The sequence below is a fragment of the Colius striatus genome, chromosome 5 (assembly GCF_028858725.1).
Source record: "Colius striatus isolate bColStr4 chromosome 5, bColStr4.1.hap1, whole genome shotgun sequence".
NCBI lineage: Eukaryota > Metazoa > Chordata > Aves > Coliiformes > Coliidae > Colius > Colius striatus.
Genome location: NC_084763.1, coordinates 6,263,807 through 6,281,195, shown reverse-complemented (window position 1 = coordinate 6,281,195; position 17,389 = coordinate 6,263,807). Strand labels below are relative to the sequence as shown.

General features: G+C 52.0%; 1 protein-coding gene across 1 annotated transcript; it reads right to left on the bottom strand.

Moving 5' to 3' along the window:
• Positions 1-102: 102 nt before the first annotated feature.
• On the bottom strand, positions 103-16,949 carry TGM4 (transglutaminase 4). Its single transcript, XM_061996256.1, has 14 exons — positions 16,865-16,949; positions 10,191-10,370; positions 9,989-10,095; positions 9,334-9,463; positions 8,885-9,003; positions 7,553-7,660; positions 6,464-6,638; positions 5,858-5,993; positions 5,518-5,621; positions 4,319-4,570; positions 3,349-3,696; positions 1,441-1,610; positions 857-993; positions 103-383 (listed from the first exon to the last, which is right to left on the bottom strand). The coding sequence occupies exons 1-14, from the start codon at positions 16,878-16,880 to the stop codon at positions 242-244; spliced, it is 2,124 nt and encodes a 707-aa protein (XP_061852240.1). The 5' UTR covers positions 16,881-16,949; the 3' UTR covers positions 103-241.
• Between the last annotated feature and the right edge of the window lie 440 nt (positions 16,950-17,389).

Sequence of the window (17,389 nt, the reverse complement as noted above, 5' to 3'; positions counted from 1 at the left end):
CATCCCTGGCCTGAGGTGGGAGCATCCCCTCGAAGGGCTGGGAGCCCTCCCAGCCCAATGATACCACACAACTTGGTCACACAGTTGATTTTTAAAGAGTCTTTATTGAACCACCATTAACTGGCACCAGCACAAGGGGTGTCCTTTCAGTCAGTTGAGTTCCCTTAGGTTAATGAGCTCTTTGCTCTGACTTACACAGCGCGGTGCTGCACGCCCAGCGGTGCTCCCGTTTGCACCCAGCCTACTCCACGATGGTGATGGCCTTCTCTGTACTGATCCCTTTAACCTGGGTCGAGGTCAGCTTGGCCACTATTTTCTTCTCCCCTAGTCTTGTTGGAGTGCATATTACTTCAGACTTAATGATCCTACCAGGCTGCACGTCCCTAAGGAGAGAAGGCAAACAAACAGCCCCAGCGTGAGTTCTGGTTCTTGCTCGCCACTTTCGAATCGTTTTACTGATACAAACGGCTGCTGCCTGGGTTTAGGGTGGGTGTTTCCCTCCTCCTGTGTCCCCCACACAGCCAGAGGGGCTCAGTGTGGTGGCACTGACAGCCACAGCCATCCTGGGGGCTTTCCCTTTGCTGCTGAAGCACTGAATTGGGCTCTGAAGGAAGCAGCTGTGTCACGGTGCTTCCCACACCACAGCAGGAGCTGAGGAGAAAGCCCCCATCGTGCCCAAGTGCCCTGAGCACACCAGCCTCTCCAAGGCCTTTCTGCTGTGTGGACTGTGCAGTTTCCAACACAGCTTGCAAAGGGCCCTGTTACTCCACATCCTCCAAGTGCTTCTTCAAGGGAAATGAAAGAAAATGAGAAGCAGCAAAGCTGAGCCCTGTCACTCTCGTGCTCGTCTCCTTACCCTTCATCAAATGTTGCCATCTTAAATAAGCCCAAGCCCTCCACCAGCAGCTTGCAGTTGTCCAGGGGTATGTTCAGCTTGTTCTTGAAGATGAAGGCACAGGTGAACTCCTTGTTGAGTTTAGCTGTTTCTGGCATCTGGCAGAGGAGGAAACAGAGAGGTAGACCCAACAGATCAGAGGTCTAACGAAGATGCTGGAGCTGCTGCGAGTTTGCTCCTCCCCACCAGCATGGTGAAGGACAAGCCCATCATATCCCTTCCACCCTCCCACAGCTGCTCTCACAGCTTGTCTCTGGTTTCTCAACATGGTTTTTCTTCAGGAGGCAGAGCTGTGGGATCAGAGAAGAAGCCTTTACAAACTTCTCTTCTCTCCCCATCCCTCTGTCAGCCACTGCCTGCCCGTTTTAGATGGAGCAATAAAGATCTTGGCTTTGTGGCTGCTTCCAACCTTCAGAAACAGGGTGAACATCCCTGCAGGCAGCTGTCTGGGAGGTCCCCCTGAGATTGCAACCACCCCCACGGTGTTACAGTGAGCAGGGCTTTAACCCTGGGGCTCCAAGGAGCTGGGCTGGTGGCTGCCTCACCTGGACAGTGATTGGGGGGTACTCGAAGCTCATTGTTGTCCCCTTGGTGAGTTTGTCATCCGTGCCCTGGACCTCAGCAATGGCGTTGACATGGACGAGCACTTCGTCTCCTACCGAGGGCAGCACCTTCATGTAGTCATCAGCCTTGATCTTCAGAGGGACCTCCATCTCTGCAGGGCAGGAAACACAACCTGGCTGCTGCCTCTGCTGCCTCACACCCCCAGGAACTGGGTGGCAAAGTCAAGCCTGGTGGCTGCTGTTCCAGGGTGAGATGTATTTGCTGTGACGCCCCCTCCCATCCTTTTGGCTAGGCCTGGGGGAGCCCAGCTGGGTGAGAGCTGGCACAGGGTGCCTGCTATTAAATCAGCAGCTTTCCTTTCACTTCAAGATTTTATCTAAGTGCCTGGACAAACTTCCAGTGGCTTGGAAAAGTCAGCAGTGCTGGAGCCTGAACATTGCTTTAGCTGTAAGGCTTCTTGGAATAAAAACAAACCCCAAACCCCTCCTTATCTGTAAATGTATGTAGCTACTTTAGTGTCTTATCCTGCTGCATTTTGACAGCCACAGCATATGTGTGAAAACCCTCAGCAGTCACCAGCAGCAAAGGATTTTTTGGGGTGGAGAGTGACTCACGCTTGGAATGAGCAAGTGCTGATAATTATTCATCACTCCTTAGGCTCTTGTTTGGCAAATTTCAGTCACATTGCTGGGGATCAGAAACCAGGTGGCTCAAAGATATGCAATGAGCAGCAAACAGCCCCTGGGATCAGCCAGGCAGGCACCCTGAGGTTGAAATTTGCTTAGGTGGGGAGTTTAGAAGCTAACACTCGCCAGCATCGGCAGTAGATGATCAACATCAGAGTGGCAAGCGGGGGAACACAAAAAGGCTGCAGCTTCCCCCCATCTAAACCCTGTGAGGGATCTGAGCTGAAGCCTGTGGTGGCATCTTTGTTGCTTACACAGTGAGGACAGAAAGAAGATGCTCCAGCACGCCTTGCTCACACTGTAAACATCTGTCCACCCACACTGATGTATTTCTAACCATCTCGTTGAAGCTGCAGCAGTGACAGCACCTTCATGTTTTGGTCCCTGCCACAGTGGGATCCCATTCTAGAACTGAGACTCCCAATTGCAGTAACAGAGGCAATTTCTGCTTGTCCAGCCAGATAGAGCCATGTGCAGAGCTACAGCAGAACTCTTATCATAGAATCACAGAATGGTAGGGGTTGGAAGGGACCTTTAGAGATCATCCAGTCCACCCCCCTTGCCAGAGCAGGAACACCTAGATCAGGTCACACAGGAACATGTCCAGGCAGGTCCTGAAGACCTCCAAGGAAGGAGCCTCCACACCCTCCCTGGGCAGCCTGTGCCAGGGCTCCTTCACCTCACAGTGAAAAGAGTTTCTCCTCATGTTTAAATGGAGCCTTTTGTGTTCCAGCTTCATCCCATCACCCCTTGTCCTGTTGCTAGGTGCAATAGAGAAAAGGGATGTCCCAACCTCCTGACATCCATCATTTATAAATTACTTATAAATATTAATGAGATCCCCCCTCAGTCTCCTCTTCTCCAGACTAAACAGCCCCAGTTCCCGCAGCCTTTCCTCATATGAAAGATGTTCCAGTCCCCTGATCATCTTGGTGGCCCTGTGCTGGACTCTCTCCAGCACTTCCCTGTCCCTCTTGAGCTGAGGAGCCCAGAACTGGACACAGGACTCCAGATGAGGCCTCACCAGGGCAGAGTAGAGGGGGAGCAGAACCTCCCTTGACCTGCTGCCCACACTCTTCTTGATGCATCCCAGGCTGCCATTGGCCTTCTTGGCCACGAGGGCACATTATGAACCAGCTAGAGTGAAACCCCAGGGTGCCCCAGTCAGTAGCCCAGAGAACACAGCAAGCTCTGTGTGCCTACCAGATTTGCCTTCAAGTTTGATGGTCTCCTTGACACATCCGAGGCTGGCCTCAACTTTCCCAGTGTAGGACTGCAGCTGGCAGGAGCCGGCGAGGTTGATGGTCCAGCTCCCAGGAGTAGAGGTCTTCACAATGATGGCCAGCTCAAGGGGATTTCCAGGATACAGAGCTTCTTTCTTGGTTATCTCAATCTGGAGCCCACTCTTGCTGACCACCTCACGTGGGACTTCAACCCTGGAGTCTACTTCATCTGTGGACAGAACTGAGGAAAAGGCTGAACGAGGTGTCATTCCCATAGGGCGCAGGAAGGAGGAAGCTCTCTGCATGGACTGCCTTTCCTCTTTGGAGCCTGGATGGAGGAAAAAAAGAGATGAGTGACAGCTGTAAATCAGTATTCTCACCCAGAGCCAGCTTCCCTTTATTTACGCTTCTGCTGCTGGGCAGAGATGATGTCAGGGTACCTCCAGCCTCTGCTCAGGACACCCTCTTGGTTTATACCACCATCAAATCTAACTGTAGCACTGTGGACTGGAGGAATTTCCTGGGGACACTTTCAGAGGATGGATGCTGTGAAATATTTCAGCCTATACTGAGCTCCTGACTGGGAAGGGTTTAACAGCCTAGCACAACATGGCTGGACCTGAGAACCACGGGGAGGGAATGTGGGGCTTTTGTGTTTCTAGTTTAGTCTGGAGAACAAGAAAAGAACTAAGAAATGAAGCAATGGCTAGTGCCACCACTAGGTAAGTCTCTCAGTTTCTTTCCCTGCCTGCATGCTGGCTCTCCCTTGTCCCTACAGAGCAGTCTATAAATGTCACTGTGGGCACGAAGATGCCCGGGAGCAGTGCAGCCTCCCCCCTGGAGAAAGCCTCCCCCCTGCATTTCCCCTGGAGAAAGCACATGCTGTGGGGCTGATCTACACAGCCAAGGCTCTCCCCTGTGGGCCTACAGTAGAGGATGAGGACAGTCACCTTCAGGGAACTTGTACTGCCAGGTGATGTCTTCCCGCTTGTCCTGCCCCACGGCTTTCGTGCTTATGTTGACGCCGATGCCTTTGGTCTCTGTCTTCACCTTGGTGTACTTGTTCTTGCCATTCACCTTCTTGACAAGCCAATAGACTTCATCAGCATTCACTTCTGCATACACAAACTTGCTGTCAAAGGGCACATACACATCCCCTTCTCGGATGGCCTTCAGCGGGCACGGGCCGCACCGGAAAACACCTGCGGGGGGCATTCCACACCGGTTGCTTTTCCAAATACTGAGCAGAGCCTCCAGGTTTTGTCCCACCCTCAGACCCACCCTGGCAGGAAGATGTGCCCATTAAGTAGCTGGAGTATTCCTCCAACTCAGTGAGCCTCTGTTTATCCCATAGCTGTTGGGGCTTTTTTATAGAGGAGCTTTGATGTGTTTCCCCTCACTTAAAGGATGTCAAGGTTTGAAAGTCATGGCTTGGTGAGGGAATCAACCAAGCCCTGTGTTTGATCTCCTGGCAATGCCCCACTTTTGGCACAGCCTCGAGGATTAATGTTTTCTTTCCCACCTCTACATTCCCTGCATCTGTGCAGGGAGGGCAGGCACCAGTTTGGGCAGTCGCTCCTCTCATTTACTGATGAGTGGACTCTTGACTTCCGAAAGCTCTACAGAAAGCACCTCTACTGGGGGAAGCTGTGGCACTTCTTACTACAAGCTGCTTGGAGTCCCCAACTAAATCACAGAACAACAGTATGGTAGGGGTTGGAAGGGATCTTTAGAGATCATCCAGTCCAATCCCCCTGCAGAAGTAGGGTCACCTAGATCAGGTCACACAGGAACATGTCCAGGCGGGTCCTGAAGAGCTCCAAGGAAGGAGCCTCCACAACCCCTCTGGGCAGCCTGTGCCAGGGCTCCCTCACCTCACAGTGAAATAAATCAGGGGGTGGCAGGAAGCAGAAATTTGCTCTGCTTTCCAGCTGTGTGCTCTACTTGCTGAAAGCACAGTTGTGTCCACACAGCATCCCACGGGGCTGGTTTTCTGCCTGACAAGAACCGCTCTTTCTCCTGTCCCAGGCGTGAGGCCTCGGCCTTTAGCACTGCCCAGTTCTTCGCTGACTGGGGCCCACAGTTTCGATTGGAAACGTTCCTGCCTCCCTCAGGAGTCGTGGAAGAGCCTTTTTGAGGCCAGCCCTACCTCCGCTTAGCTCCTGAGGGGTGGCATCGATGGCCTGCCAGCCATCGAACCCTGCTGGCAGGTCTGTCCGCTTCATCCACACGTCGCTCCACACATGGAAGTTCCTGTGAGCGTTTGGGGTGGAAAGAAAACGAATGAGCTGGTGCAGCCAGAAGAGCTGCGAGCCCCTCCCTCAGTCCTTAAGTAAGGGCAGGTTTAAGGGGCATCAGTGTGTAACACCGTGCTCTCCCTCTCCCGGGCAGCAAACCCAAAGCGGTGGGGAAGGAACCGCTGGGACTGGAAGAAGAGGCACTGCGGGGCAGGGGTGGGTGGAAGGAAGCGTCAGTCCCCTTGGCAGTACCAGACAGAGTCGCTGGAGAGCTTGAGCTTTTCTCCCGACTCGCTGATGTAAGTGTCGATTCGCAGGTTCTCCTCCGTGTCGTGAGCAGAGTTGAAGTTGGTCACGCAGCGGGACGGGATCCCCAGGCAGCGCATGACTGCAGCACAGACACACCAACGAAACGTGAGCAACCTCTGGGGGCTCTCTGACCCCTCTGCCCACCCAAGGTCCTCTACAGCAGGTGCCCAAGACTGTCCAGACAGCTGTTGGTTACCTCCAAGGATGGAGACTCTGCGACCTCTCTGGGCAACCTGTGCCAGTGCTCGGTCACCCTCACAGTGATAAAAGCCTTCATGTTCAGATAGAAGCTCCCGTGTTTCAGGTTGTGCCCATTGCCTCTAGTCCCATCACTGGGCATCACTGACAAGTGTCTGTGTCTGCCCTGCTCCCTCCCTCATGGGTAAGAGCCCCTAAGCTCTTCTCTCCTCCAGGCTGAGCAGGCCCAGCTCCCTCAGTCTCGCCTCACATTGACAGCCCCTGCCACCTCCAGTGCTTAGAGGCATGGTAATTTGTCTTACTAAGCACAGGTAGCAGGGTAGCAGAGAAGGGAGACAGTTCCCTGCTTACCTGTAGTGAGGACTCCTGCGAAGACCCAGCATTGACCAAAACAGACTGTCAGCTTTGTTTTGTAGAACTGCTGCAAAATGGAGACGCTCCCGATCCAATCCAAAGGGGAGGTCCCGTTTCTGTACTCCCCTGACCAGTTCCCCATAAGGACACCTCTGTCGTCGTTGGCATTAACCTGTGGCCACACACGTGTGTGAAGGAATGAGGGTTAAACCCCAGGGTGTCTGCCCACCCCATGGCCTCCCAGGTGCTTCCCAGTCCTGTGGCACCCAACGAGGCTGCTGGTGCTGGTTGAGGGCTCCTCTGCTTGGAAAACCCCCACCTGGATCATAGCATCATAGACTCATAGAATGGTAGGGGTTGGAAGGGACCTTTAGAGATCATTCAGTCCAACACCCCTGCAGAAGCAGGGTCACTTATATCAGGTCACACAGGAACGTGTCCAGGCGGGTCTTGAAGAGCTCCAAGAAAGGAGCCTCCACACCCTCCCTGGGCAGCCTATGAACAGTGAAAGAGTTTCTCCTTATGTTTAAATGGAACTTTTTGTGTTCCACCTTCATCCCATCACCCCTTGTCCTCTTGCAAGATACCCCCAAAAAAACCAACCTCCTGACACCCACCATTTAGCTATTTGTAACTGTTAATGAGCTCCCCCCTCGGTCTCCTCTTCTCCAGACTAAACAGCCCCAGGTCCCACAGCCGCTCCTCACAAGGAAGATGCTCCAGTCCCCTGATCATGGCAGCACTACTCAGGACCAGCTGAAGTGCACTCTGCATCTCATACATAAAACACCAGGGCTCCAAGAAGGGTCCCACCACAGAGAGCAGTTCTCCCCCAAAACACAACCCCTGTGTTGTTGGCTGAGGAAGAACAGCCACCTGGGGCAGCTGCAGGCTTTGGGAATAGGGAGATGCTGTGTTTTGGTTGCCTCTTTCCTCCACCCAAAACTCCTCTGACCCTTTCCTTGTGGTTTTTCCCAATAAACCCATTTCAAGTGTATCTTGAAATGCTTTCCCAGTGAAAGGAAACCAAGTAAGAAAGAGGAAGGAAAGCTGGAGGAGTAAAGCACTTTTCTAAGAGAGGCATACCAAGGCAGACATGGCTCTGGAGACAGACACAGGATCTCTTCTGTCACTCAGCTTGAGTTTGCTTTTGTCCAGCAGATACATGCAAGCATCCAAGATGAATTCCTCAAACTGTTTGGGAGAGAAAGTGGAGACAGTTTTATACACTTACCCTAAACCAGAATTTGCTCAGTCACTGCAAGTCTATAGAAGTACCTGGAGGAAACCACCTGACCAGTCCTAACTTCTAAACTTCCTTTAGGATATCTATGTGGCTTTCCAAAGCTGTTCTCTCCAAAGAAGGGCTTAAATGAAACCCTATCTTGGGAGACAAAGCCTGTCTCACGTGTCTTGCAAACACAGACCCAGCAATCTTTACTCCTGTGAGTAGCCCTAAGTCACCCACAAACCTTTCCCTGCAGCCCTGCACATTACTACAAAAGCAATGGGAAGTTAAGAGCACTGCAGGTATCACTTGATTGACACAGGTACACCATGAACCCTGGGGGGGAAGGAAAGATAATTAAAAGCTATGTAAATACAGATGATTACAGCAAAAGCCTGTAACAATGGCTGATTAATCTCCCTGAGGTCCAGTTCACAGAGACGTCAAACACCTGACCCAATGGAGCTTGGCAGAAGATCAATACCAACCCTTACTGCTTAACAGCACACCAGACATTAGGGTGGGAACAGCCTTATGGACAATGCCTTTTGGCTCCTTTGTGGAAAAGGCATCTCAGGCTTATACAACAAAAGGAAACCAACCCAAAAATCAAACCAGATTCCAACACTTTTGGGGTGAGGAAGTCTGTCTGGACAGGGAGCAGGATGCTCTGGTTGGGTGCCTGTGTGCTTTTTGATGAGGTGCAAATGAACCTGCTCTGGCATCCACCTCTTAACCTGTAGCCTGAGTGGCTTTGTCATTCCACTCCACTGGGGTTGTCTCAGAGGCAGTGTGGAGAAGCGCCCTTCCTGAGAGGGTGGCTGATCGTGTCCTGCACCCAACAGCTCACCTCAGTTGGTGAAGGCACCACTTCAACAATCACAACCTCTTCTTTCCCTCATTTTTTCCCTCCCTCAGCCCTCTCCATGCCTCACAAGGATGCCCCTTGCCAAGGGTCTCCAGATCTGACGGCCAACGTGCCACCAAAGCCCGTTGTCCAGCTGTGGCTGAGGAAAACACTTAAGCAGGCAGATTACCCTAAGCAGGTGAGCTCCCTTAATGAAGCTGGCAGGATTACTCAAGCTCTTTGAGCTGCTCATGGGCTTAAACTGTTTATAGGTCTGAGTCACCGAAACAAGGGAGGAAGAGCAAGTGAGGGAAATGATGGTGACAAGACAGCTGTGTCTCACCTGCCCGAAATTCCAGGGTCTACCGTATATGCTGTATGAAGACCCAACGTAGATGTAGCCAGTGTCATTGAGCACATACTCCTTTCTCTGTGCCTCATCAGCCAAGAAAACAGCATCATCTGGAGAAAAGAAAACCCCCAACCCCTCAGACTTTTAGTGGTTTGCACACAGGGAGGTTGTACCCGTCCGTTTCCCTTGGAGAGCTTAACTGGGGCTGTAGCATTCACACTGAATGATGACCCTGCAGCACTCTTTTTGGTTTTGTTGTCCTGTAGTGGAAGAATTTCCCACAAGACTAACTTGCTGCTTGTGGCATTTTATGGGGAAAAAAAGCAATGTATGTGGGAAAGAGAGGAGGCAAAATGTGAGGAAAAGCTCCCCCAGGGACAATCCCTGGCAGCAGTAATTATTACTCCCCACCCCCTCGCCCCTGTTGCCTGATCACTCACCTTCACACCAAGGATTGAACAAAAGGTAGATGGCATCTTTTGCAGCCTCATAAATGTTAGGCCCAGTCTTCACATTCAGGTGGTATTTTCCTACTGGAGACCTGGGCGAGCTGGTGACAGACAGCAGGCACTGGGGAGGTGACAGAGAGGGACAGCATGAAAGACCTTTCACCGTGGCTACTGGCACGGCAGAAGCAGACTTCATCATGGCCTCAGGCATGGCTGAAGGAGACTTCATCATGGCCTCAGGCATGGCAGAAGGAGCCTTCACTGTGGCCACAGGCATGGCAGAAGGAGCCTTCACTGTGGCCACAAGCGTGGCTGAAGGAGACTTCACTGTGACCACAGGCATGGCTGAAAGAGACTTCATCATGGCCACAGGCATGGCAGCAGCACAGTGCTGCAGGGCTGGCACAAGTGCTGAAGCTGGTGGCCCACAGGGCTCTATGCAGTGGGGGGGACAGTGGGATGGGGCACATCCTGAATGCACAGAGGGGGAGCGAGGAATTACACAGGGCAAGGCTGTTGCCCACCGAAAATGACAGGGCTAAGGGAAAGCAGGAAGGGTAGAGGAGCTGCTCTATCACTCCCAGTGGGCTCTGTGTGGCTGCCCTCCACCACTGCCCCACGCAGGGGCACAGCCTGCGGGTCCTACCTCATTGCCACTGTTCTTGACGATGGAGATTTGCCACCCGCTGAAGTCCTGATCTTGCTTTGGCTTCAGCGACATCAGCGTCCCCGTGGTTTTCATCGGCTTGTCGCCTGCAAACAGAGCCAAGAGGAGCTGAGCACGGCCGTGCAAGGGGTGTGCAGGAGCAGGCAGCCGCAGCCTGCCGGGGTCGGGGCCCTTGGCTCACCGATGCCGAAGCGCAGCGACAGCCTGTCGGCAGCCCTCAGCGGGCGGCTGAAGCGGAGCTGGAGCAGGAAGGGCTGCCCACGCCGCACCACCAGCTCCTGCGTGCTGTACCCATCCGTGTGGTGCTGCCGGCGGTTCTGGCTCTTGAGAAAGTCAATCCCAGTGACCTTCAGGTCGGCTCCTGCAAAGCAATTAGCAGAAAGGGAGGGAGGGAGGGAGGAAGGAATGAAGGAAGGGAAAGAGAAAGAGAAAGAGAAAGAGAAAGAGAAAGAGAAAGAGAAAGAGAAAGAGAAAGAGAAAGAGAAAGAGAAAGAGAAAGAGGGGAAGGGAGGAAGGGAGGAAGGAAGGAAGGAAGGGAAAGAGAGAAAGAGAAAGAAAGAGAGAAAGAGAGAAAGAAAGAGAAAGAAAGAAAGAAAGAAAGAAAGAAAGAAAGAAAGAAAGAAAGAGAAAGAAAGAAAGAAAGAAAAAGGAAGGAAGAAAGAAAAAGGAAGGAAGAAAGGAAGGAAGGGAAAGAGAAAGAGAAAGAAAGAGAGAAAGAGAGAAAGAGAGAAAGAGAGAAAGAAAGAAAGAAAGAAAGAAAGAAAGAAAGAAAGAAAGAAAGAAAGAAAGAGAAAGAAAGAAAAAGAAAGAAAGAAAGAAAGAAAGAAAGAAAGAAAGAAAGAAAGAGAAAGAAAAAGGAAGGAAGAAAGGAAGGAAAGAAGGAAGGAAGAAGGGAAGAAAGAAAGGAAGAAAGGAAGGAAGGAAGGAAGGAAGGAAGGAAGGAAGGAAGGAAGGAAGGAAGGAAGGAAATGGCTCAGTAAAGACAATTTTCTTCTTCTTAATGGAGTCATCAAAACATGTAAGTGTCCAGTGATCTAGCACAAGGAACCACGTCAGGGATCACCACGACTAAGGGGTGGTACAACAGTTTCTAAACTATATATTCTCCTTTTAAAAAGTATTTTATCATCTAGTGACATGTAAAACCATAAAAACACAAACCACAGAATCACAGAGTGGTAGGGGCTGGAAGGGACTTCTACAGATCATCCAGTCCAACCCCCTTGCCAAAGCAGGTTCCCCTCATTCAGGTCACACAGAAATGCATCCAAAGCGGGTTTGGAAACCTCCAGAGAAGGAGCCTCCACACGCTCCCTGGGCAGCCTGGGCCAGGGCTCCCTCACCTCAGCACCAAACATGTTTTTCCTTGTGTTTAAGTGGAGCTGTTTGTGTTCCAGCTTATGTTCATTACCGCTTGTCCTGTTACTGGACACTACAGAAAGAAGTGTCCCCCATCCTCCTGACACCCACCCTTTAGGTACTTATAACTGATACTGAGGTCAAATGGATAAATAGATAATAATATAGTATAATAATAACATATTAATAATAGCATAGAAATACTTAGTATATTTATCAAGTTGCTGAGATGGGTTTTGGAGGCTGGTGGTTGTGAGAGGCTGCAGCAATCTGCCTGGAGCAGGGACAAACACCTGCCTCACCCTCCAACTATTCATCCCCAGGTTGCTGCAGCGTGTCTCTACCTCCCTCCCTTGCTGCCCAGGGACTGTGAGGGATGCCTGACCTCTGAGGTGGCCTTGGGTGAGTGGGGAGTGAGCGGCTTGAGGGAGGTGGCAGCAGCGTGGGGATGTCTGCCCTCGCTGGCAGCGGGCATCGCAGCACCTCGCTGTGCAGGCAGCTGCTCCCTCTGCAGCCAAAGGGCTGCAAATGGGATCTCGGTCGTTTGGCGGTCCGTGTCTGCTGGCTCACTGCCTGCCTTTGCCCGCTGCCAGCTGGCCGGGGGGACCGGCAGCCACGAGCCAGCTCTGTAGCTCGCCACAGGCCAGGGAGATGGCATCACTGCAAGTTTTGCTGCAACACTGAAAGTCTTGCTTCCTCCTGGAAAGCAGAGCAAGGACAGGGCATCTGCATCCCATCACTGCAGCTGCTGTGAGGCGGCTCTGCCTCGACCCAGACCTCACCCAGTGCAACCCCCTGCCAGAGCAGCACCAGCTAGAGTAGGTCACACAGGAACTCATCCAGCTGGGTTTGAATGTCCCCAGAGAAGGAGACTCCACAACCCATCTGGGCAGCCGCTGCCAGTGCTCCCTCACCTCAACAGGGAAGAAATTCTCAGGAGTGATGCTCTCAAGCAGCCCCCAGCTAGCACAGGGCAGCTTAAAAATTAAACCTCACTGTTGGGACTTTTATCTGAGTGTATTCCCCTCTGGTCAAAGACTAGCCTTATGTTAGCATCAAACACGTTCTTCATGATTATCAAAGATTAATAATTAACAGTAGCTGTAACTGATCCTTACACACCACAGCACCCAACGTGCTGAAATTCAGCTCCCTTCCCTTGCTGAGATCCCCAGTGCCTCTGAGGTGCCAAGGGCCTGGGAAAAGGGGCTCTTCAAGACACTGAAGCCGATTCCTCGTTTTTCTCCCTCAAAAATGAGTCACAGATAATATCACAACAGTTGTTAATCAGTCCCTTACAGAAGCCTGCATATGTGAACCTTTGCAAGGTTTATGGGTTGGGGTTTTTTTTTCCTCAAGGATTTGGTTTCTCCTACAACCCAAGTAAGCACAGGAAGGTCTGGGATCAGGAGCCAGCTGTGCTGTAGAGATGCTGCCTGTCTGGGGGAATGCTGAATGTGGGGCAGCAGAGAACTATCAAGTATGGTGTAGCATCATATTGCGTGAGCCAATGTGAAATCACATTATATGCTTAAATAAATACGATATTAAATTATATGACAGGAAATGATTGGATACAATATGATAGAATACATAATATAGTGTAATGGAATGGAATAGGAATACTCAGAAGTCAGACATCCCTCAGGTCCCACAGGTAGTGAGGGAGAGAGGCAGAGGCACTCCACAGCAGCCTGGGACTGACTAGTTGGAGGGCAAGTGCTCAACCCTGCTCCGGGCAGGTTGCTGCAGCAAGCTCACCACAGGCTCATTCATTCCAACACAGCAGCTGGTTTTGTAAGACACAGCATTTAAAATCTCCCTCTTCCACTCCTGCAACTCTGGATAGGAGCAAGGATGGGAAAAGCCTCAGCTCCTCAGTGCCCAGTGTCTCACAGCTCAGGGCTGCAGAGCCCTGAGCTCACAACCCAGTGATAGACTTGAGGAGAGAGAAAGCCCTCAGCTTTCAAAGAAGGTGGGGATTTGGGGGTCACTGTGTCAGGCTTTTGCAGCCTGCCCAGGCGTGACAGGGAAAGCTGGAGCACTCCAGAATGCAGCAGAGCTATATATCTTCAGAAATGTCTAACCTGCCTTGTACCTGCCCATTAAATATCCTTAAAGGATCACTGCTGCGTGAACAGCAGGAAGTAACAATACCTCAAAAGCACTGGGCTCATGAGTGATTCAGATGAAGACATGGGAGAGTCAGGAAATTTAAAGCAGCTTATGGCAACTTAGAAATTAGTAAGTCAAAAGCATAATGGGTGAAGGGATTAATCCATCAAAGGTCTTGACAGATTTGCACAGTGCCAGGCAACCGTGCTAACTCGTGTATCAAGAGCCATCCCTGAGATCAAAGAGGCTGAGACATGCTGGCAGCTGCTGTGGCGTGAGCGATGCCATGGGCAGGGCTGGATCCTGGGCAGGCTGCAATCAGTGGCAGGCTCCACTCAGTGGCAGGCTCCACTCAGTGGCAAGCTGCAGTGGCAGGTTGCACGCAGTGGCAGGCTGCAATCACTGGCAAGCTGCAGTCAGTGGCAGGCTGCAGTCAGTGGCAGGCTGCAATCACTGGCAAGCTGCAGTCAGTGGCAGGCTGCAGTCAGTGGCAGGCTGCAATCACTGGCAAGCTGCAGTCAGTGGCAGGCTGCAGTCAGTGGCAGGCTGCAATCACTGGCAAGCTGCAGTCAGTGGCAGGCTGCAGTCAGTGGCAGGCTGCAGTCAATGGCATGCTGCAATCACTGGCAGGCTGCAGTCAGTGGCAGACTGCAGTCAGTGGCATGCTTCAATCAATGGCATGCTGCAGTCAGTGGCAGGTTGCACTCAGTGGCATGCTGCAATCACTGGCAGGCTGCAGTCAGTGGCAAGCTGCAGTCAGTTTCAGGCTGCAGTCAGTGGCAGGCTGCAGTCAGTGGCAGGCTGCAATCACTGGCAGGCTGCAGTCAGTTGCAGGCTGCAGTCAGTGGCATGCTTCAATCAATGGCATGCTGCAAGCACTGGCAGGCTGCAATCAGTGGCATGCTTCAATCAGTGTCAGGCTGCAATCAGTGGCATGCTTCCCACTGGCACCTGTGCCAGGCAGCCTTTGGTGAGCTGCATTGACCACCCACAGAACCCATCACCACTCTGTATGGATCCTTACTAACCATAGAAACCATATTGAATTACATAACAGTTACCAGTGGTACACCAAACAGGCTTCAAATTGACCATCACCCTTTGTTAACTGGGTTTGTTGTCGAGTGCTTTTTGTTTGCTTGCTGCCTGCCAAGGTGCCAACCTTGGGCTGAGGTGTTGCACAACGGCAGCGAGGGCGTCTCTGTGTGTCTGTGTGTGTGTGTGTGTGTGTGTGTCAAAGAATTTCAACCACAGTTGCTTAACCTTCTTGAGAAAGACGAAGGGGAAGTCCATCTTCCTCAGCATTAACAAATCTGCAGCCACCAAAGCTGCTCAGCCTTGCTCCCAGGGCTGAGGGAAACAGCCCTGGTGATGGAAGAGGGATGTGGGAGCTGAATGCTGTGGGAAGGGGATCCTGGGGAATCCATCCCTCCAGCATTTCCTAACTTAGGGACTGCATTTCCATCCCCTGGTTCTGGACATCACCTAAATCGAGCTGCTATGGAACATGCCCCAAGAGTGTGTGTGTCAAAGTCCCATCTCACAGAATCACCAAATCTTCAGGGTTGGAAGGGATCTTGAAAGCTCATCCAGTCCAAACCCCCTGCCAGAGGAGGACCACCTCGAGTAGGTCACACAGGCACTCATCCTGCCTGTCATTCATTCACACTGCACTCACTCCTGTGCCAATGCACCTGGGGTATCCCAGGATCCGACTGGCACGGTGCCCTGTGCCAAGAAACCACACGGAACAAGCTGCCAGCAAACACACCACCCCATCCGAGGCATCCCACCTCCCCAGCCGGCCCCTGTGTGCCCTCTCAGCTGCCTGCTCTGCCTCCTGCCCGGGTGCCTGTGGATGCCCTGGCTTGCCAACACGGGAGTTAATGATTTCTAGCACAGCTGAGCACGCCGACAAAGTGCCTGCTCACGGGACAGAAGCAAAGGCTGCAAGAAGCACTCACTCCTGGGGCAAGCCAGAAGCAAAGCCCAAATCCTGAGCACCATCACATATTTTTCCCCCCCTTTTTCTCAGAAGACATTCCAAGGCAGCATTTTTGTTTCCCAGCTCCATGCTGTTATCACTTGTAGAGCTCCTTCCCACGGCAGCCCACTGGCGCCATCCCGCTGCTACCTGCAATTGCTGCCTCTCAAAGCGATTTAGTGATCACCCAGAACAAAAGTGAGGACACCACGACTTGGCAATGGTAAGGATTTGGGGCTTTTTTTTTTTTTTTCCCTCATGAAGATGAGGTGATGGGGTTTAGCAAAAATATCTGAGTAAAGTGTTCACAGCACACCTGGCTTTGGTGGGAATGAGGGCTGGTCAGGACAGGAGGCAAATGGGATGAGAACTGTAGTTCTGAAAGAGAGAGTAAGATTTGGACACCTGCATATACTCCCAGCTTCTAGGCAAACACTTTCTCACATCCCAGAGGTGTGAGATTACATTCCCCAGATGCTGCTCTCCAAGAGTTCCTGGAAAGTTTCAGCTCATCCACACCCAGGGTATGGAGATGTGGAATGGAGGGGCTTGGAGCAGTAGCAGGACATTCTTCCCCTCCTGATGGCAGGGGAGACCCGCTCCTGGCTCTGCCACAGGCACCATGCAGCCTGCAAGCACAGCTGCTCAGCTACACCCCAAACCCCAGGGGCTTTGGGCATGCTGGGGTTGGGCAGGCCCCAGGAGCATGGCCAGCAGTGGTGGTTCAGCACCACTCAGGCACCTTGCTAGGTGCAGGATCCTCTGACAACAGGGCAGGCAGAGCGGCCACGGGGCAGAGCTCAAGTCCAAGTAAATCCCCTTTTCAGCTATCTGGAAACTTCTGTCAAATGGTATCAGCCATCACTCTAGAGCAATAATCTACATGATTAAGTAGCCTGAAAGAAAGGCATTCCTTTCACCTTGACACAGAACCAGTTTAGAGAAGCTGCATTTCTTTCCCATTATCACCGGCGCAGCCCGATGACTGCGGGTTGATGAGAAGTGACAAAAAGCCAGTTGCATTTTTCAGTTGGTTTACCCATCTGCCAAACCCACAATTTGCACAGCCAGAGCAACCCCATCATCCCTGAGCACCGAAACACCCTTCCCCAAGGTGTCCCCTGCAGCAGTCAGAGGGGTGAGAAACCCACCGCCTCTCATGCAGCTGCCGTCCTGCCCACAGCAGACCTCAGCACATGAGTCTAAAGGGCTGGAAGGGACCTCGAAAGATCATCGAGTTCAACCCCCCTGCCAGAGCAGGACCACCTAGAGCAGGTCACACAGCAACTCGTCCAGGTGGGTTTGGAATGCCCCCAGAGAAGGAGACTGCACAGCCCATCAGGGCAGCCAGACTGCACATCTAACCCAGGCAAGCATATGGAGCATTGCAAACTCACCAGTGGAATAGCTCATGGCTCCTGTCAGCGTTTCAACCCGAGGTGCCTGCGATGCCAGCGGCTCCCAAGCTCCTTCCAAGCGCGTGCCACTCGCTTCTGAGTGTGGAGAAGGAAGACAGGCTGCCCTTTTTATCAGTGTCTTGCTCTGAGGTGTCAGCCAGTTCACTGCCAAGGGGTGGTGTTTAGAGAAGGGAAGTTCCCACGTAGAAAAAAAATAGAAGAGACAGAGAGAGGCTCCAACTCCCTCTGCACATAGTCAGACCCTGAAAGACAGCGAAACTCAAATCCTCACTTGCATGGAATTTGCACAATCGCATGACAAGTGGACAGACCCTTTGCTGACAAACAGCAAAATCACAGGCAAAGATGAGTAAGAAGAATGCACCTATGCTCCAACATCCAGGCTGCTGGAGGGCTAGCTGTATGAGACAGCCCGTAAAAACACTTGGTCCTTAGGGAAACAGAGCTCCCCATTAGGACCAGACTAACTTCCTTTGAAATGAATGGGTTTTTTGTCATCACTTT